Source organism: Boleophthalmus pectinirostris, unplaced genomic scaffold (genome assembly GCF_026225935.1).
Source record: "Boleophthalmus pectinirostris isolate CB_2022bp ecotype Guang Dong unplaced genomic scaffold, ASM2622593v1 HiC_scaffold_14, whole genome shotgun sequence".
Lineage (NCBI taxonomy): Eukaryota > Metazoa > Chordata > Actinopteri > Gobiiformes > Gobiidae > Boleophthalmus > Boleophthalmus pectinirostris.
This window is the reverse complement of record NW_026571047.1, coordinates 20,762,836-20,785,223: the sequence shown is the minus strand read 5'-3', so window position 1 is coordinate 20,785,223 and position 22,388 is coordinate 20,762,836. Positions and strand designations below refer to the sequence as shown.

The 22,388-nt window shown below is 37.3% G+C and overlaps 1 protein-coding gene, 1 long non-coding RNA gene and 1 other non-coding gene across 3 annotated transcripts; all 3 read right to left on the bottom strand.

The window, feature by feature from the left end:
• Positions 1-584: 584 nt before the first annotated feature.
• On the bottom strand, positions 585-1,622 carry LOC129407926 (uncharacterized). Its single transcript, XR_008631780.1, has 4 exons — positions 1,323-1,622; positions 1,008-1,137; positions 855-930; positions 585-703 (listed from the first exon to the last, which is right to left on the bottom strand). It is a non-coding gene; the product is annotated as an uncharacterized LOC129407926 (long non-coding RNA).
• Positions 1,623-9,934: 8,312 nt separating this feature from the next.
• Positions 9,935-21,865, bottom strand: fbxw10 (F-box and WD repeat domain containing 10). Its single transcript, XM_055149915.1, is given in 14 exon segments — positions 9,935-10,051; positions 15,903-16,300; positions 17,310-17,554; positions 17,638-17,796; positions 18,237-18,379; positions 18,731-18,885; positions 18,954-19,075; positions 19,649-19,852; positions 20,333-20,415; positions 20,503-20,592; positions 20,684-20,814; positions 20,919-21,053; positions 21,371-21,661; positions 21,664-21,865. Coding segments are annotated over 14 exon segments (2,475 nt in total).
• Positions 21,866-22,104: 239 nt separating this feature from the next.
• Positions 22,105-22,175, bottom strand: trnag-ccc (transfer RNA glycine (anticodon CCC)). Its single transcript has one exon. It is a non-coding gene; the product is annotated as a tRNA-Gly (tRNA).
• Positions 22,176-22,388: the final 213 nt, after the last annotated feature.

The following is a 22,388-nucleotide window of genomic DNA, read 5'->3' as shown; positions in this document are numbered from 1 at the left end:
CTTATTGCTTCGACATTTTTGTATGAACCATTTTTTACAGTCAGTAAATATGTTTTTATTATTTTTGTGATGATATGTTGCATAGATGGTGTTGCATTTTGAAAGATTTTATGTTAATAAAGCAATATTTATAGATTGAAATTTTAAAAATGCACATGTACAGTTTGGTCCTTGGTCCACCAATAAAGATGTAACTTTTCTGGTGGAAGGTCCGCCATCTGCTTGTTTCCATGGAGATATTACTATTTTACTATATTAAGAACTACTTATATTAAGAACTACTTACATTCACGTCAAAGTTGGTCCTACTGAAAAAAAAAGGTTGCTGGATTTGCGTAAAAAAGTTATGGAAAGCGGTTGCACGCAATAAAATTATGTTTAGGCTTTGAAACTTTTTTCGAACCCCTCTACACATATTTTTCTCGGAACATGAACATCACTTTTTCATGTTGATGAAATTTGAACAAATCATGCTGAATATGCATATTTATCTTATGTTACCTTATCATGAAATGTATAAGTATGTATAATTTAATTTAATTGATCTAATTCTGTAAAATAATACAAAAACAGTCTTTAGTTTTCCACAGTTCTGTATTGTCTTAAACAGAATCAAACACAAAGAGAGCACAGGGACAGAGATACACAGTTTGGAGCTGGACAGTGAGAAGATTTATTCCAGTGAAGAAGCTCTGGTCTCTGCCTGTGGACACAGAATAACACATGATGATCACATTCTGATGATCTACTCTGTTGTACATGTTTAAATACACTTATAGCAATTATTACTACAATAATGGACCAGAACAGAATTACAAGAACATTAGAACTGTATCTGCAGAAACAAAACTCACCATGTGCTGCTTTTCTTCCTCTAAACACAGTAACAGGGAGGGCATCTGGTATAAAGTCCTCCTAATGCCACATCACCTTGTACAAGTACGATAACAGTTTCAATAGGAAGTTCATTTTGAAAAATTTTAAAATAATTTTGTTTGTTTACTTACTTTGTTCATCTGTGGTCTGTGTTTTGTTGGTTCTCAAACATCTTCCTTTTTTCTGAAACATCAACTATAACATTCATGAACTTCCCCATAGCTCCAGCAGAGCTCTGGATGTCACTCTTTGTAGACGACTCTGGAAGCAACACATTCAAATCTTAGTACAACTGTCACACTCTTGTAGATGGACAGTCAAAAACAATTTGTTTCAAGCTGTCCTTACATTAACTCTAATTTCAAATAAAACAACACAAACATGTTTTAACAATGATGACATTGTAGGCCGGAGAAGCACATAATAAAATCTCTGAAAAGTCTTACCTCCAGATCAGCTCTCATAATCCTCCTGCTCCACACTGTGTGTCCTCTGCTCATCTAACTGTCCTGTGTCCTGTTACATTTGAATTTTCCCTCCAAAAGTTTTGGGGAGGAGAATTCCAGAGGGAGGAGCCTCACCAGAAATTATAATAAAGTCATGCTTCCTCAACCTGATTAAAACATGCAGGTCTCACATCGGCCACAATCAAGCGATGTTTGTAAGATTTAAACATGCTTGACAGAGAAACGTAAAAAAGTGATGTTATTGTTGTCAAATTTGTTTTTGCAATTTGAGCAACCCCTCTCGGACCATTTTTTCAGTGTAAGTAAGTAGTCCTATTATAAAGCAATAGTTTTATGAGGTAATGCATTTTGACAAGAGAAATTACAATTGCAGTATATCTACATGATTTCATAATTATTTGTCAGTTTTAAAAATCCCAAATGGGGAAGTACCATTATTACATTATAACTGCGCACGTGTGGGTGGTGGTAATCTAATCTAAACTACTTAAACATGCTTTTGCTGCTTCTGCTAATGACTAAACAAGTACCAGTAATTCCACAGTGAAGGTCCTGGCTGTGTTCACAAATGTGTCTGCCAGACTTTGGGTTTTGGCTGTGATTTCACTCACACTGGAGTTGTATTTAAGGGTTCCCTATAGACTCTTAACAATTACTGCATCCCTCAAAGAATGGACAGGAACTTAATCAAAGTGTGAAGGCAGATGTCAAGATGATAGAAAGGTGGAAAATGTCTTTGTTCAAGCGGCAACCAAATGTGCCTTTACTGCGAATAAGTAAGTTTCTGTTCTGGTGAGAAAGTGAAGCCAGCCTTATCTTAGAAGTTAGTTAGTTAGTTTATTTTCTTCTGTCAATTGGCATAATTTGTGGCCATACCGGCTTGTCAAAGACTGATCCCTTCACATCTCAGAAGCTCAGCAGGACCGGGCCTGTTTAATATTTGGATGGGAGACTGCTGGGAAAATCATGTGCCACAGGGGGGCACCAGTGGCAAAAACTGCTGTTTTGTCCTTGGGTAAGGCACTTTACTCACATTGCCTAGTATGAAAGTGGTATGTGTGTGTGTGTGTGTGTGTGTGTGTGTGTGTGTGCGTGTGTGTGTGCGTGTGTGTGTGTGTGTGTGCAGAGGGGTCAGATGGGCGCAGATTGGCAGCCTCGCTTCTGTCAGTCTGTCCCAGGGCAGCTTACCACCACCAAGAGTGGAGTGAATGAACAATGCTCTGTAAAGCGTCTTTAAGTGTCCAGAAAAGCACTATATAACTTTTTAGTTTGGGGTCCGTCACCTGCATGTTTCTATAATTATGCCATTGTTCTGCCTGGAATATTCCACAGTATGATATTTAACAGTTCTAACTTATATATTACACATTACAGGTGGTTTTATAGCTCAAATACCAAGAAAAACAGACATTCTGACTATGAGCAGGGTCTCCACAAATTTGACCTATAACTTGTCTTGGTTTGATCTCCAGGAAAATAGAAAGGTTTAATGCCTTGCTGTGAAACATTCCAGACAAAGTAATTTCAACATCATTGAGAAAGGCATGTGACAGACACTCCACCAGAACAGTTGCCCAATGCCTTTCAAGTTAAAGTGTACATTTGCAGAAGTATGTTTACATTTTACGTCTTGACACAATTAATAAGAGCTTTCACAAGATGGTGGACAACTTGTTTTGATATAATACCAAGTAATACTATGGTAAGTATTGTTATATTAATCTGATACCTATTATTTTTGTATTAAAATGCAGTAAAATGTTTTTACTGTAAAATTTAGCAGATAAACTAAAATACAGACAATGTATTTCCAAAGTCAACCAAACTTTTATAAAAATAAAAAATAAAAAAAAAGCTTTTTTTCTGGAAAAATTTGCATGAGAATCACTATTTTTCAATACCTGTCATTATATGGATATTTGGTACCAATCCTCCCTTAAAAAGCACAAATAAGGCTTTAACCCCCAGTCTTTGAGCTAATTTCTCTACCAATACCACAGAGTATTCGATTGTATTTGAAGCTTACCATATAAAAGGTCTTTAAGGTCTCCTATTGCAAATCGGATCCTCTGAACTATTCTTCCTTATGCGTTCTTTGTCAATCTGTTTTACAATTATTTTTCTGTTGGTCACGGAGCAGGAAACAGGCTCATGTGTCTTTTGTCGTAACTTTCCTCTTTCATGAATCGCCGCCTTGTTTCCTCTGTGTCAACCCTTCCAACCCAGACGCTTTGACCCCCAAACAGGGAAGTTTTATGCCGGTGACCTTTGACCCCTACGTCTCTGCATTTATGCCTGTGAAAATAGTGAAATTATGACACTTAACTCCGTCGCCTTATACGTGTCTGGCTTTGGGAGTAGAAGACATTGGGGGCATTGAGGACTGGGTGAGATCTTGACACCTCTCAATCTGGTTTAATGGAGGCCAGTTGTAACGCACTGACAGACCATCAAAATAAGGAATGAGATTTGTGATTGGTTAAGAAGGCCAAGAGTGATGGCTGAAAGGTGAGAAGGAGGAGACAGAGGTGGTAAGAAATTGTAGACTTTGACTTTGAATAAACTGGTCAGTATCTGAAATTTAGACAGTAAAACATTACAATCACTTAAGCTCTCAGTATGTAACTTTTTTTGGCCAAAAAACAAACAAAAATAAAGCCAAGTTTATTTACTACAGTTTATTTACTACAGTTTCCGATATCCAAATTTCTCAGTACGATATTTCTCAGTACGATATTTTCATGATACACATCTCACGGTACAATATTTATTGCGATATTTTGTAGAGGTTAACAAAATTGGGAATATGCTACTTTTTCCTTTAAAAATATCTTGACAAGACTTCAGTTCTGTCATGAACTAAAGAGCTATGATTTAAAAGAGCTTAAAAAGTTATTTAATCATGTAAACTGGACTGAAACAGAGCAAAGGATCATGGTCCATGTAGTTCCCTCTGTTTCTTTTAGCTCATGCTGCACCATAACAACGAATTTAAGCGAAGAGACTTGAGATTCGATATATTGTAATGATCCACAATATTACTGAGAGACTTTTGACAATACGATATCACAATATTTCGGTTATTGTTACATCCCTAGTTTGCCAGACTTGCATCTCCAGAAACAGACTCTTATTTCATCTGATGCAGCACCTCTGATCTATCTGTATAGTTTTATGCTGTTGACTACCCATCCCCAGAAACTTAAATATTATTACTTTAAATGCAGAATATTGTTTGAGTTGATATTGTTTGATGTGTTGAACGGAATATATTTTGCAATTCAAGCTAAATATTCTGCCAAATGAGTCACAAAGAGTAATGGAAATAAAAACAGCTTGTTTAATTATATGCTAAACTGTGCAGTGGAGTCAAAAAGAACAGTGCGAGTGGCCTAATAGATATTCACATTTCAAACTCCACCTCTGCAGTCATGTGTTTATGATCAGAGCAGTCTTGTATGATGTCACCAACTACTTGAAACTGTAGAAGCCACTAGAGTCAGCTTTAGATGTTTTTGACCAGAAAGTGGCAAATTTACCTAGTTTGTACTAAAATTGCTAAAAGAAATGGCTAGGAACAGTACATAATGCTATTAAAACACTATAAACACAATTTACTACTGAAAAAAGTGGACTTGGTGCTTAGTTCCACTTTTAAAAGAATCCTCCTAGATACATAAATCTATACGAGCTCAATAAACAATAGTCCATAAATCTCTGTATACACCATTTGTTGTGTTAGCAAGCGTGGATGGAGGTTTGTGTCGGGAGGACCATTCATCTTAAAAAAAACACATAAGCCAGTTGTTTTGTAGTTGCCTCCCTAAAATGCAAAAACAGACTTTTATTTTTCCTTTAGGCTCAGGTTGAAGTATTAGAGGGCTCATATTACACTATTTTCTGATCTATTATCTGTTATAATGTTTCCTCATCACAAACATACCTGGAGTTGTGTTTTGTTTCATTCACACATGTTTAACACTCAAAATCTGCATATTTAGGCTCAGGTCTTCTCTCAAATGGAATAATGTTCCACCTTGTAATGTCACGTTGTAATACAGGAAGTGCTCCAGTGTGTTTTTAAACTCCATATGCCTTCACTGGATTATTTCAAATCTGGATTTGCCAATTTCATGGAAGTAAAGGTAAAAATTACCACTTCATGACATCACAAGGTGGAATAGAGCATTTTGAGCTTTGGAGATGTAGACAGACTAATAATGAAGGATTACTCAAACATGTGTCAGTGAAACAAAACACAACTCCTGGCGTGTTTTTGATGACGCAGCTACATTGTAACAGGGCTTAAAGCTCACATGAATCAATGTTGTGTAATATAGAACCTTTAAAAGTGCTATCTTATTAGTATATTTCAAGTAAAAGTATAGTAGTTAGTTCCAACACTCTCTCCTCTCAACTTTCCTCTCTCACAATGTAAACTATTCACTATTATCAGTGCTTCAGCTAATATTTCTACCCCTACTTAAAATACAGCTACATTCTGAATTGTCAAATTTATAGTGTTCAAGTAACACCTTCCAAATGTGTCTCTCTTACTTAACAGCCATTTTAACCTCGACTCCAAACATGCTTTTTTCTCAGTCATAGTTCGCCCCCTATTGGCCAAGACCTGCATTGCATCCCTAAACTGGCCAAAGTGACATTTAAGTGACTTTGCCCACAATGTGCCATAGCCTCAAGCTTTAAGGCACCACTAAGTATAATAGTGTTTTTGTATGGGCCTTTTGTATTGAGTAGGGTTTAGACAGATGCAAAATAATCACTTTCTAATTATTGAAATAGATTCCAGATGCTGCTTTGTAATAACAGATGGTCTCATGGTACAATGAGTCAATGTATAAAAGCAGCAGAATAAAGGATTAACTTAATGAAATAAACACAAACAAATCAGGAGTTGGAAAACTGTGGAACTTTTGAGGCTACCCACACAAAGGGTCTTTATGTCAAATAAGCACATGTGGTCAGAATCTGTATCGGAATAACAATATTACAATAGACTAGAATATAATTACTCAATTAGCCTAAGGTGTTGTAATGTGTACTTTGAAATATGGTTAAGAAAAAAAGTTTGGACTGGAAGGAGTGAATACTTCTACTGATATTTGTACATTCATTTGTAAAATACACATATTACTACTACTTTTGCTTGTACCACCATATTTCACAACTAACCAGTAAGACCACATTTGGAGCTCACATAATGACTGTCTGCTCTGGTAAATTTTCCATTCATTTATTCCAAAGCCTTTTAGAAAAGTTTAAATTATTAAGAGTTCAAAGGCATCATAGAGGCTAAGCACCTACATGGTGACTAATATTCATAACACGTTGTTTTAAAGGTGCACTGTATAATTTTTCAGATGGAGAATTGATATGTTGTTGTTTTGTCCAGAATGCTCCACAGTATTGCATTAAATGTATCTATGTCCATGGAAACAAAAAAGTGACACCACCAAGCCAAGTTACACATCAGATCTGTGGAGCAACGACCCTGTTTATGATTTTGTAAGAAATAATAACACCTGTGATTGAATAAATAGAAGATAGATAAGTTTAATGCTACTGTGGAACATTTCAGGCAAAGCAACAACATCTCCAAAAAAAATCTGATGACAGACTTTCCACTAGAAAAGTTACACAATGTACCTTTAAACCCAAAAAGCACATTTACAAGTAAAATGCAGCTAAATGCTTTCATAACTTAGATTTTTATAACATTTCACAAACAGATTTTAAATAAAATTATAGGTCTTGTGGTAATTAGTTGCCTCATTGCAAGCTTTCAAACTTGTATTTTTTTGTAATTAATTTCATTTATTTATTTATTTTGCACATACAACATAACAATAAAAAGAAACACACTAGATAAAAAGTAGGTGCCGGAAGAGGCAAAAAAACAAACAAACTAAAGGGTTTATATAAAAAAATTGTACATTATCATATATATATATATATATATATACATGGAGCGACATAACCAAGTGGCGGGCATAGTGTACAGAAACATCTGTGCAGAGTACGGGCTGGAAACCCCAGGATCAAGGTGGGAAACACCTCCAAAGGTTGTGGAGAACGACCGAGCCAAGATCCTGTGGGACTTCCAGATACAGACTGACAGAATGGTGATGGCGAACCAACCAGACATAGTGGTGGTGGATAAGAAACAGAGCAGAGCCGTGGTGGTGGACATCGCAATACCAAGCGATGGTAATATCAGGAAAAAGGAACACGAGAAGCTAGGGAAATACCAGGGGCTCAAGGAAGAGCTGGAGAGAGCCTGGAAAGTAAAGGCATCAGTGGTGCCTGTGGTGATCGGAGCACTCGGGGCTGTAACCCCCAAACTGGAAGAGTGGCTTCAACAGATACCGGGAAAAACAATGGACATCTCAGTCCAGAAAAGTGCAGTACTGGGAACAGCAAAGATACTGCGCAGAACTCTCAAGCTCCCAGGCCTCTGGTAGAGGACCCGAGCTGAATGAGGGTGAGAGAGACCTACCACCGTGGAAGGTGAGAAACACTTAAAAGAAACACACTAGATAAAAAGTAGGTGCCGGAAGAGGCAAAAAAACAAACAAACAAAAGGGTTTATATAAAAAATTGTACATTATCATATATATATATATATATATATATATATATATATATATATATATATATATATATACTTTTTATCTAGTGTGTTTCTTTTTATTGTTATGTTGTATGTGCAAAATAAATAAATATATATATATAGATATAGATATAGATAGATAGATAGATAGATAGATAGATAGATAGATAGATAGATATAGATAGATAGATAGATAGATAGATAGATAGATAGATAGATAGATAGATAGATAGATAGATAGATAGATAGATAACACAATGAAACATCCACAATTGAAAGATTATCAAACATTAGCATGACATATCTAACATTTTCTCAAACTCTTTTTAAACATCACCTGTGATATGCAGTCACTAACCAGATGTGAAAACTGGCTCCAGAATTTACAGTCTTTGTATTGTAGGCAAAACTGAGCTCTTGATGTGACAAATTTTGGAACATGAAAAGTATGAATTTGACGAGTTTTGTATGTATGAATCTCTGCATTGGTTTTAAAATAAAATGTGAAATGTTTGGGGATCATTGTTGAATTATAAAGAATTTTATACATAAAAATAAAAATTTGATAAATATTAATCTCATAGATATTAAGAATTTTAAGTTTGGTGAATAAATGAGCAGACAATGTTAGTGGCATATAATGAGTTGCAATTTGAACAAAACGTTTTTGCACCAGTAATATTTTGTTCAGAGTAATAGAGAAAGTGCTTGCCCAGGCTATATTACAATATGACAGATAGGGATAAACTAAACTAAGGTATAATGTAAGTGTAGACTTTAAATCCAGAATTTTACGAACTTTTTTTTATAATACCAAGAGATTTATAAATTTTTCTGGTCACCCAGATAGCATGCTCTTTTCAGTTTAGATTATCATCGACAATGATGCCCAGACATTTGGTGGGTGAGACACGAATTATTTCAATGGAATCAGTTTTGATTTTAGGGTTAGTTGGAAATGAGTTTTTGCCACAAAAGATCATATAATTTGGTTTTTTTTGACATTCAGAGATAATTTGTTAATTTTGAACCATTTGTTATAAGCAGATAATGCAACACTGGTTTGGTTTATTAGAACATTAAAGTTTTAATTGGATATAAATAAAGTCGTATCATCAACAAACATTATTGAGGTAAGATCTTGAGATATATAACATAAGTCGTTTATGTACAATAAAAAATAATAAAGGATCTAATATGGTGCCCTGAGGACAGAGATTAGGGATTATATTAGGGATTAGAGAGTAGAGAGAGGATTAGGGTTAGGGTTAGTGGGTTAGGGTTAGAGGATTAGGGTTAGGGTTTGGGTTAGGGTTAGTGGGTTAGGGTTAGGGTTACAGGATTAGGGTTAGAGATAGGTTAGGGCTAGAGTGTTAGGGTTCGGGTTAGGGCCCTCACCCGCAGATGAGAGACGCACCCACAGACCGTAGCTATCAACTGTTCGTCCAGTCGACCTGTGTAAGCATGTTTAGGGTTAGGGCCCTCACCCGCAGATGAGAAATTTCCTCACCCGCAGACGAGATGACCCTAACCCTAACCATAACCCTAACCCTCTAATACTTACACTAACCCTAAACCTCGACCCTAACCGTAACCCTAAAGCCTACTCTTACACTTTACCCCTAACCTGAACACTCTAACCCTAACGCTAACCCTAACCCTAATCCTAAACATAATTACATAGGTCTCCAGGAAGAACAATTGATAGCTAATGTCAATTAAATACAACCAATCAATGAACCTGCCCAGGGACTACAGGTGGAAATTAGCACTGGTGCTACAACCTGATGCAATGCATCTCTCTTGTTAAGGTTAATGTAAAAATTGTTTGCTGTCCCTGTCTCATTAAAATAAATAAATAAATAAAAAATAAATAAATCTGTGGGTGAGGGCCCTCTCGTCTCCAGGTGACAGCTCTCTAGTCTGCGGGTGAGGGCTCTTTTGTCTGTGGGTGAGAGCCCTATCGTCTGCAGGTGAGGGCTGTCCCATCTGCTGTTGAGGGCCCTTTCATTTCTGGGTGAGGGCCCTCTCTTCTCTGGGTGAAGTCCCTCCGGTCTGTGGATGAAGGACCTCTTATCTGTGGGTAAGGGTTAGGGTTAAGGTTATAGAGTTTGGGTTAGGGTTAGGGTTAAGGTTAGAGGGTCAGGGTTAAGATTTTAGGTTTAGGGTTGAGGGGTTAGGGTTAGAGGGTTAGGTTTAGAGTTAGAGTCGGGGTTACAGGGTTAGGGTTATGGTTAGAGCATTAAGGTAAGTGGTTAGGGTTACGTTTATGGTTAGGCCTGGTGTTGGGATTGGGACTAGGGGTTAGATTTGGGTTTGGGGTTTGCAGTTATTAGGGTTAATGTAGCGCACGGCATTTGTGGGTGCGCTGGGTGAGGGCTGTTTGATGCCGCTTGCACCTTTAATTTCCTTTTGCTTTATATGACCTTTTCCACAGTATGGCAGTAAACTTACCTGTCATGTAATAAATGCAAAATATATGTTTTTGTTGCTGGCTTTGTTGCACCTCTCCATAAATTTGACCTGTAACTTGGCCTGTTGACGTCACAGGAAAGTCTCCATGACAAGCCCGGCTGACATCATGCATTACAACTATACTTAACATTCTTATCCGTTGTTTTCTTGTCTTACATTATTCATAATTTATTCAATCATCATAATTTCTTGGCCCAATCAGCCAAGACTAATCAGTGATCACAAATGTTTTCTTGTCAGTTTGGCTTGGTCCTACATATGTGCAATGCAATGCTTATCTCTGTAATTGTGTTCTGCTTAATTGCATCTTTGTGTTGTGGTTGGAGCTCATAAGATCTGTATCTCCAAATGAGGTCAGAAAAGGTCCACAGAGGGTGACTTTGGTAACAGACATGGGGCAGTTATAAGCGCTGCAAGTTTCAAGGTCCTATATTACACAAAGTTGATTTTTGTAAGATTTCAGACATGTTATAATGTTCTTACCTCATCAAAAACATACGTGGAGTTGTGTTTTGTTTCATTCACACATGTTTGAGTAACCCTTTATGATAAAAAAAAATACTAAAATACTCTTGTGTGTTAAACATGTGTGAATGAAACAAAACACAACTCCAACATTATAACATAGAACAGAAAATAGAGTAATATGGGCCCTTTAAGGATGTTGTATAGGATCAAAACACAAATGTTTTTGAATTTGGTTGTAAGATTATACATAGGCATTGATTTGTTTTAAGTTAAGTCTTAAGTTTTATCTTAGATTCTTAACAGCGACTCTCAAGACAGACTGCAATTTTAACCTCCAGTTTACGATTATAATGTTGGAGTTAGTTTTTATTTATTCTAGTAGCTAATTTGTGAGTTAATCCTAGTTGAGACTATGTATAGCTCTGCCATAAATCGACAAAGTCTTGATTTTAATCTGGTTAAAATATTATTGAATAAGAAGAATTTAGTTTTAAAAAGTGACTAAAAACACAAACTGCCTTCAAACGACAAGAGATGCTGCAATATGGCCATCTGGGGTGGTCTGAGGTTGTTTGGGGACGTTTCCAGCCAGTTTTGAGCATTTTGAAAATTTGGTCAAATTTGAGCCCAAACGACAGGGCCGGTCCTGACGAAAAATGTCATTTTTGGCCATGTCAGCTTTCGGCCCCAAACTGCCTTCAAATGACAAAAGATGCTCCAATATGGCCATCTGGGGTGGTCTGAGGTTGTTTGTGGACGTTTCCAGCCAGTTTTGAGCATTTTGAAAATTTGGTCAAATTTGAGCCCAAACGACAGGGCCGGTCCTGACGAAAAATGTCATTTTTGGCCATGTCAGCTTTCAGCCCCAAACTACCTTCAAATGACAAAAGATGCTCCAATATGGCCATCTGGGGTGGTCTGAGGTTGTTTGGGGACGTTTCCAGCCAGTTTTGAGCATTTTGAAAATTTGGTCAAATTTGAGCCCAAACGACAGGGCCGGTCCTGACGAAAAATGTCATTTTTGGCCATGTCAGCTTTCGGCCCCAAACTGCCTTCAAATGACAAAAGATGCTCCAATATGGCCATCTGGGGTGGTCTGAGGTTGTTTGGGGACGTTTCCAGCCAGTTTTGAGCATTTTGAAAATTTGGTCAAATTTGAGCCCAAACGACAGGGCCGGTCCTGACGAAAAATGTCATTTTTGGCCATGTCAGCTTTCGGCCCCAAACTGCCTTCAAATGACAAAAGATGCTCCAATATGGCCATCTGGGGTGGTCTGAGGTTGTTTGGGGACGTTTCCAGCCAGTTTTGAGCATTTTGAAAATTTGGTCAAATTTGAGCCCAAATGACTCCCACCACTCTTCTTTTGGCCACAACGGGGACACTTTAACTTCATGTCAAACTCACTTTTTAAAAGGACCTTGGATTTTTTTTTTAAGTCTTATGAAGAGTCGTACCATTAAGAAGACAAAAGCTTCCACTAACCTTTGACCTCTGCTTCTTGTCACCATCCCTGTGGGCACAATTTGCATTATTTGTCAGATACATTTTTCACTTTTTGTCATGCCATGTCAGGAGCAATGTTATATCCTGTCCCCTCTCGGATTTTCTTTTTAAAGCAGGTCAGTGAAGGTTGTTCTTGGTATTTTTCAGTGATATAGGATTTGCATGTCACTCAGACGGAGACTGACTTGCCCGGGAGCAGTGTCCAGATATGGCACCATTAGTAGGTTTAACAGGAGCCCGATCAGACGTGATGGGCCCAGTGAATATGCAAATCACCACATTTAGGAGACGAATGGCATTTGTGATAAGAATAACTGCTTTTCTAAGCAAAATGTCCATTAGGTGCATATTTAGTTTGCGTGTAGAAGAGCTTAAATGTCCTATATTACACGAAAATGACTCTTATGAGCTTTGAGCTTTGAGCCATGTTATAATGTTGCTACCTCCTCAAAAACATACCTAGAATTGTGTTTTGTTTTTGTTTTTTTCATTTGCACATGTTTGACTAGCCCTTTGTTATTAGTATGTCTGCATCTCCAAAGATCAAAATTATCCCTGCCCCTTGCGATGTCATGAAACTGTAATTTTTTACTTAACAGTTCCTTTTACCTACGTTCAGTAGAGATGGGCAATTCCAGGACAGAAATAATCCACATGATTCTAATTGGCCTAAATATGCAGGTTTTGTGTGTTAAACATGTGTGAATGAAACAAATTACAACTCCAAGTATGTTTTTGATGTGGAAACAGTATCATAGTGTCAACATAAATCAGAAGATAGTGTAATATGGGCCCTTTTGCATATGTTATAAAAAAATGTGTCTGATTTAAACCCCCTTTAACTATTCCGATTTAGATTATAATAAAAAAAAAATAATAATACTTGTTTTTGGATATATACTATGTCATAGAGTCTATGCTTGTGGAGATACGGAAACCAGTGCCTCAGTCTTTTTTTTAACTGGGTCTCTCTGAAACCTCTTGCCTTCTGTCTCCTATCATTACTAAGGCCCATACAAGGGAACATAAGGTCGAAGAAAAGGGTCCCCAAGTCGACTCTCACTTTTGGGGTTAGATTTTACGCCTGTTATCCCCCTGTGGTTCTGTGGTCTGGATAAGGGGAACCATACCTGCCTGAACAATAGATCAGCTCACAAAGCAAACTTAAGTCTGTAGCGGTACAATGGCTGACTGCATTGTGTTTTTAAGAATAGTGCGCATAGACGTTGTTACTCAAAGTCCAGGCACCAGAGTAAATCAAATTAGCAGCATAGCGCCCCTCAATGGTTGTCTAAAAAAGTGGGATGTCTTACTCTGTCAGCTTGTTCTTTGTTATTGAGGAGAGGATAGGCAAAGACGTTGGGTCTTGATCTTCAATCCTCTCCTGGTCTAATGATTGCCCGTAGGCACAAGGGCAGCAGGGCAGGTGGTGGGGTTGGAGGCCTGGGTGGATGGGACAGACTTGAATCAATCTCAAGGCTTCATTCATCTTGTTTGAAGTGCAAAAACACCACTGAAAGGTCACTTTATAGTAGCTTTGTTGTAATGCTAAAATTTTAAACATATTTTTGATACTTAAGTAAGAAAAAAATACATGATACTGATTTCAATAACATTCAGCACAAAATAATAGTAGTTTTTTTATGTTTTTATTAAAGGTGCATTGTGTTATTTTTCTGGTGGGTCTGTCAAATGCTTTGCTCCATCGAGATGTTATTGCTTTATCTGGAATGTTTCACAGTATAGCATTAAACCTTTCTGTCTTCATGGAGACCAAACTATATCAAGTTACAGGTCAGATCTGTAGAGAGACCTTTACTGCTCAGTGTCACAATGCATGCTTTTTTTTACGCATTTCTGAGCAATAAATAAATGTAATTGAAAAAATGTAAGGTAGAGCTGTTTATTAGTCCAATGAGGTTCATTTGGTCTTCAAGTAATTTATGTCATTAGGTTCTTTTTCAGACAAGTGAAAAACAGAGAAACAGCGAAATAGTGAAGGCAAAACAGCAAAGGCAAGCACACGAGCAACAAAACACAGAGCAGAACAGGAACAACTCAAATCGGCCATCTCTGACCACTGTAAAAGAGAGAACCACATTATGGACTAGGACGGACCAAACATCATTGGGACAGAGGACAACAAACATCGTTGCTGGATTAAAGAGGCAATTAAAATGTGTGAATGTGCTCACGGGACTATAAACTGGGATGAGAGGGCTTTTTTACTCTCACACACCTGGGATACTGTCCTGAGGAAGTTGGACTGCAGATTGCGCTGTCATCCTGCCTCTAACGGTAAGAAGACAGTGCCAAAACCTGTATAAATCAGCTGACCGGACACGTCACAGCAACATCAGGTGACCACTCTGAGGAAGAGCACTAGTGAGCAGTCGAAACTGTCAGGTATGAAAACAAACCCTTGGTCTGAAAAAAGAACCTAATAACATAAAGCTGTTTAATGTCATACTGTGGAACATTCCAGGACTTGCTGTAACATAACCATAGAAACAAGCAGGCGACAGACCCCTAACTAAAAGTTACATAGTGCACATTTAACAATGTCTTATACTAGTTCTGACATGGAACAAATCTAAGTCTAAAACTAATCTAAAACTACTTTCCAAAGATTTAGCATCAATTAGTGTCTGTATCAACCCAGATAGAGGGAATTTTCCAAGACTACTAAATATTCAATTGCTTGCCTAATGTCAAATTAACAGAAAACAGGCTGTCCAAAAAATATTTCTTGTGTAATTACAGTGAACTTCACAGTGTACAAGGCTTCAGGAGGTAGCAATCAATACCACGTCATCGTTTTTGCCATCATAGACCTTGAATGTATACAAATAGAAGCTCTAATTTCACATCAGCTATAATTCATTTTATTTACAAAGATGGTAACCTGGTAACCAAGCACAAAATAATACACATCCATTCGTTTGTATTTTCTTGATTACTTGCATCAATGTTGGAAACCACAACACTTCTCCATACAATCATGAATGCTTATTTTTGGTCTTGGTGGTTTTGCTGTTTGGATTCCACTGGGAATTGTTAGTGGGATTTATAACTATAGACCCACAAACTTTCAGTTGCTTGGTGTTCGTGGAAAATTGTGAACCAGTGCCGTGGAATAATGCAGGATTCTAGGTAACAACAAAATGATACAATAGTGGCCTCTTGTGGACATTTAATCAAACAACAGTCACCTTACATAACATGAACACACTTTTATTGATCTTAAATAACAGCGATTCATGTCTCCTTTTTATAATCCCTTGTGCTTTACTGAAACTTCCTTTCCTTTGAGATCCTTTAGACTTTTAGTATGTTCTTCTAACTGTGCCATCGACAGCAGTTTAAACTCTGTATGATTGTTGAAAACGTTCACACTTTTCACATTTTTAGAAGATTTCACAGAATTACCCAGATCTGAAACCGATTTTGCCATTAGATTTTTTGTCTGCTCTTTGCTCACATTAGTAGTTGCACTTCTGTTGACCAATCTTTGAGTCTTTGCACTTTGGGATTGCGTTCTCTCCACTGAAGGGGGGTGGGGTCTCATGATGCACCCCGGGGCAGTAGAGACCTCCCTTTTTGGTGTATATTTTGAACCCAAAGTGCTGGTTTTGGAGATGCGTGCACTGGTTATTATGGTGGGTGAGTCATTTGATGGTATAGGAGAGCTCCAGTCATCTCTTAGCTTGGCGTTGTGCTCCATGTTAAGGCCCACTTCGTCCATATATTCAGCCTTTTGTGTTGCGTTCACCTTGAGGAGGATGCAGTCTCTGGATGGAGGTTGGTGAGGGCCTCTCTTCTGGATTCGAGCAAATGCAGCCTTTTCACTCTGGGCCACTTTGACAGAATCTATTTGTTCTAAAAAAGAAGCACACGTTTTTATTTAAATTAACATACAATTGTTACATGTTATTGATAGAATTTGTATTTGTCACATACATTTCTTGTCATATATATATCAAATTGACCAGTAGCAATATAATGGCACTTTTGACCATTTGGAATCAGATTAATAGCTAGTGTATGCTTGGTTTTCATTATTATTAAGAATTATTATTTATTGTAAGCCATTTTACATTTAAATGATTTGGATTTTAGACTACTGGAAGGTTTACCAAAACTTCTGAATGACAAACACTGTGTTAAGCAAGTAACATTTATTTTATCCTGGATATTAGCATCTAAATGTAGAGCTACATTAATACCATATGTTCTAGTTTGCTTCAGTGACTTGATTTTGGACGTTGTCATTAGAGTAATAGCTTTGTAAAGAGTTTTTCCAAACAAAATTAAGATTAAAATTAAAACTGTGTAACTTTTCTGGTGGAGGGTCCGTCAAATGCTTTTACCCATGGAGCTGTTTTTGCTTTGTTTGGAATGTTTCACCGTATGGCATTAAAGCTTTCTTGATACTGTGGTCCAAAGCAAGAAAAATATTTGACGAAGGCTCTTTATGCTTAACGTTATTTGAAAATAAATAAAAGCTTTTGGACATCAGCCATCTGAGTGTGCCATGCATTTTTCACTTTTGTTTTGCTGTTCCTTGCATTTGCACCTCTGCAGGAGCTTTGGTGTGCATTTTCTGTTTCATTTGATTCTTTTCTATCACCATGGAGACCAAACCAGACCAAGTTACAGGTCAGATCTGTGGAGAGGCAATCCTGCTTACAGTTGGAAGGCCTGTTTTTCCAGGTATTTTTGAGCTATAGGAGCGCCTGTAAATGAATAAATGTAAGGCAGACCTGTTAAATGTTGTGGAACATTCCCGGCAGAACAATGACATGTCTATAGAGGAAAACTATAGACCCCCAACAAAAAAGTTACATAGTACCTTTAAAATTACAATTAAAACACACCAAGACATTACCTTGAGTTGAACATTTGGCTGAGGAGCTGGTGAGGTTTGGCAGAGATTTTCTTCTGTTGCGAGGTTTCCCATTGGGTGAAAACACTCTAATGACGGGAGCAGAGGCAGGTAGGTTGGGTGTATCTAAAGTCAAAACTTCCTCAGTCCGGACATGTTTTTTATCCTTGTTTGCAGAGTCTCCATAATCCCAGAAGACCTCTCCAAAATGGTACTGCTTAACATTTGCAATACCGTTCACTACAAAGCTTCAAGATAAAATCATGGAGAAGATATGTCAGCATATGCAAAACCGTATGTTTAATTTGTAAATTTGGAGTTTTAGTTTTACCTGTTTTCCTGAAAACAAACAGACAGGATTTGGTTGGATTTAGCTCCTGCCACTATTGCCCTGAGACAGTCTCCAGTCAGAAAGTTAAATATTCTAATTTTTCCATCTGCACAGCCAGTGACCACACGCAGGTAAGTGAGAGTAAGTGATTTCACCTCTCTGAAAAACAGACACAGCATTAGAACAACACAATATAGTTTAAAGCCACACTGCGTAACATTTCAGTCACCACCAGGCAAAGTTACAATTGAGATCTGTGGAGAGGCAAGCTTGTGTTTAAAGAAAAGCCCTGTAATGAATGTAAGTTTATGAAATGTCCAGTAGAAATATACTATATAGGCAGCTCTTAAGGAACAAATGCGGCTGCTGTGTGCTGTCTGGAACTAATTATAAAGACTTTTATTGTCTGAGAATCAGGAAGAGCACTGTTAGCATTCTAGTTGTTGTTAGCATTGGCAGAGAACTCCAATCTGCTCTCTGAAAGCTCTGAAAAGCACTTTTAAACTCATCATAGTAAATAATTAGGGCTGTGGGAATGCATGAAGTAAGTGATGAATAACAAAGTGCCTCTAACTTGCTGCTGTAAATGTGATGCTTACTTTGGATGGTGGAAGGTCTTGATACAGTCTTTGGCCTCACAGTGAGTGCTCCAGGCCATGACCACACCTTTGATGTCTCCGGTCAGAAGATGCCATTCATCAAAGAAGAGACAGCGCACGGAGATTTGGTGGCCGTCAATCACCTACAATGTACAGAAAATATAAATAATGTGCACTGTTGTTTAAGCTAGAGTGGTGGTATTATATTACAGTGTATTACATTAGTAAAGAACACTATGAAAACAAGATAAACAATACATTATCACACTTCTGCTTCTTGTATTGATGGAGATAGGAGATTTAATACCTTTCTAAAATTCTGGACAAATTAATCACATCTCCATGAAAACCAGCAGGGTGTATACTCTCCATTTGAAATGTTATGTAGTGCAGCTTTAGAATAGATGCAGTTTTAAAAAGCCCTTTGGTATTGTACTTTCTTTGATACTGTACTTTAGTTTGATTTGTGGGTTTTAGTTTGAAGACCACATTACCTTGATCACAGCTGCTTTCTCCAAGTCCCATATTTTGACCTGTCCTTTGTCGCAGCTGCTGTAGACTCTGCTTTGGTGGATCTTCACACACTGGACAGGGCTGGGGTGCTTAAAGTTGTACTCCTCACAAAGTTTCCCTTTTAACAGATCCCAAACTAGAAAATAACAAAAGAAAATATGTTTAGTCTCACATCTATTCTTATTATTTTCATTATTTACATACCTTTTACAGTGCAGTCTTTGGCCCCTGAGACAAGTCTATCTCCACACACATCCAGACAGTTAACCACCCCCGCATGGCCAGACAGCGTCATTACACATGTTCCTTTTTTGAGATTCCAACATCTGCAAGGAGAGAGCAGGAATGAAACTATATCTGTGACTCAGAAATACATGAGATTACACAAGTTGTGTAAATGTAAGGTTGTCAAATGTAAAGAAAAATGTGCTGTTCAGATGTATATGATCAAAAGACAGTACTTTAAAAAGGAAAGCACAATATATGATGATATAACTGGTCAATATTTTTTCACAGTTGCCCCAGTTTGTATGTACCCATGTATCCTTCCCACTTTGTGAATGAGATTTATCTTGTAGGTTTCACAACCATCATTAAAAAAAATATATTAAAGTATATTACATTGCAGGTATATTTACTATAACTTTTTCCATACGTGGGCTTTGGTTTATATTTTTAATGATCACAAAAGCTAGACAAATATTGGACATTGAAAGAAAAATCAAACCATGCCTATCTTAAATTTGATGAAGTCCAGTTTTGACCAATGAGTGTAGAGTCTTGAATTATATATTTTATAAATTTAACTTTCACTATGTCAGCTACTAACACACACTCTTCTGCATTAGTCATACAGTTTGACTCAATACAATTCATACCTACTTTTTAAATTTTCTTACCTGATTATTGCATCAAAACTTCCAGTGATGACCAGGTCCTTGTCCTCGTACAGCCGCAAAGCTCTGATCTGAACACCGTTTCCCTTGAACACAGAGATGACTCTGGCCTCCATAGACACATGAAGGATCTGCACTGTGCCATCCTTGGAGCCCACCGCCATCAATGTGCTCCCCCTGTAGTCTATGACACGCTGAGGGTTACGTCTGGACAAAAAAAAACAAAAAACAAATTAATCAAAGTGCATCTTATTTTGACACTGACAATAGATTATGGTCATTAAAGAAATCAAGATTCAGGTCACAGTTCAAACCCAGGAGCAATAACATTTGAGGTAAATAAATGTATAAGAATCATATGCATTTCAGAACACTTAACTAGATGTTAGTAGGTTTACATAATAAGATATTATAGAGACTGAATATACTTCTCTAAAGAATTTACTTCTCTATACATGGCTTTCAGAATGATGACAAATTAGGGCCGTTGCCATTCTGATGAAGTTGTTAATTAAAACAAAATATTACTTGTTTTGAATGGGAAAAAATTGTTGCTTATAACAGGAAAGTAAAAGACAAAAATAGCAGCGTTTGTGATTTGGTTATTGCCATTCAATGTGTAAAACTGAATCTTAACTCTGACCCTATCTTCTATAGTATATTCATCATAAACAGTACCTCTCTTACTTATCTGTGACATTGGTAGTGAAGAATCCACCACAGAAAACATTACGCTCTTCCATTTGTACCAGTTTTGTTTTCAAAATGGCCTGCAAAATTATTAAAGTAAAAAAAAAAAAGTAATATATTGAAATATTGCAATGTGCATTTTATTATAATACTAGAAATGAATTTACCTCTTTGCCATCAGATGTATCCTCACTGACAGGCACTTGGACTTTGACAACATTGGCATAAGTTGGACTCGCAAAGTTTCCATCCTTTTTCTAAAAACAAAAAAAAATATTCCGTAATATTATGTATATAAAATCAGTAATTAAAGATAGTAGTTTGTTTGTGTGCATGTTAAGTACCAACCTTGACCGCATCCATGATCTTTTCATTAATGCTTTTTCTAAATTCAATCTCACTGAGGGTTTCTTTTGCAAGGAACTCCCACCTCTTTGACACCTTATTGCAGATTTTTAAACAAGACTGATCCAGTAAACCTTGAAACGCAAGCAGCAGATCAAGCTATTATTATTTCTTTTCAACAATTTTCTTTTACTTACTATACTGAGCATACATGTTATTTACATTACATTGCACTTACCTAAGATTCTTTTAGCCAGATTAACAGGTAAATCGGATATAAAATCTTTGTATCGGCTAATCCCACTATAGGACTTGGAGGAACCAGGAACTACCATTATAGCAGGATCATCTGACTCTTCATTAGTGTTACATCCTTTAAGAGAGACACAGAAACGTGCATTCATAAGAAATAGAAATCCTACTAGAGTTGCTTCGATCCAACTATTATCAGTGTTTTTTCAACCATGAGTAACAGAATAATGAAAAATTAGAAACTTAAAATGTTACCAAATCAATTAACAATTTAAAACTGAATATTATATGTTCTGAATGGGGGGAAAAGTCCTCAAAATGTTGCCTATAACTGGACGCTGAAACCATGAATTATTAGAGGCACTTTACTGACCCCATTAGGTAAGTCGAAGAATTACAATAAAATTAAACAGGTTCAAAAACAAAAAAACTAGTTACCTTCAAATGTGAGTAGTCCACGCTGTTGTCTGATGAGTAACACGTTTGTTAAGTTAGCAAGAGCCCGTAATAAGTCATTGTCACAGCGCAAAAGAAGTCGGCAAAGATAGTGAGATTTGATCCAGTCTGGGTGGCTGTCAAACCACTCTCTTATCTCGTGTCCATTGAATCCACGCGGTTTTTCTTGAGATTTTGTGTTGAGGCCAGTGCCAGAACAAGCTAAATTATCTGATCTGGCGTAAGAAAACATTGACCACGTTGTATGGTCTAACACACGGTGCATTTTCTCAGCACTTGAAGGCTTCTGCATCGGGATAGCAAGTCCATTAGGAACCTCCTGTGAAAAGTGTCTCCAACAGTCCATAAATGATCCGTAGAAATCGGCGGAGTTTTGGCAAAAACACAAGCAGGACATATGCCACAGAGATGAGCACACGGTTTGCACTCTGTTAAATCATAGTCGGGTGAATTTCTATCTATTGCAAAGTTCTCCATGTCAAATATAAAGAACAAATAACACACCAGGAAACTGTCTACTACTGGGCGTTATGGCGTCGTTACCTAGCAACGTCTCTAATCACCATGGTCTCAGCTTGTCGTTGGGTGGGCTCCATATACAGTCTATGGTTAGCTCACAAAAACATAAACATTTTGCGGGTGAGAACAGATGAAACTGAAGTGTAGTTCAGAGAGAAATGCACAATAATGACACTAGTAAATGAGAAAAAAACTCGTGCGCCGCCCGGGAATCGAACCCGGGTCGCAAGAATGGGAATCTTGCATGATACCACTACACCAGCGGCGCCGTTGAGAAGATAGACCGGTAGATTTCAAAATTATAGTATAGATAAGTAGAGTGTTTTCACTCATATTTTTTTAAGTTTATGGATTCATTAACAACCAATTCAACAACAATTTATTTTTTGTATCTGTATCAATTATCTAAATATGTCAGCCAAGGAAAGAAACGCGACATAACCATATTTTTGAAAAGGATGTAGATACTCTTATTCTGAAA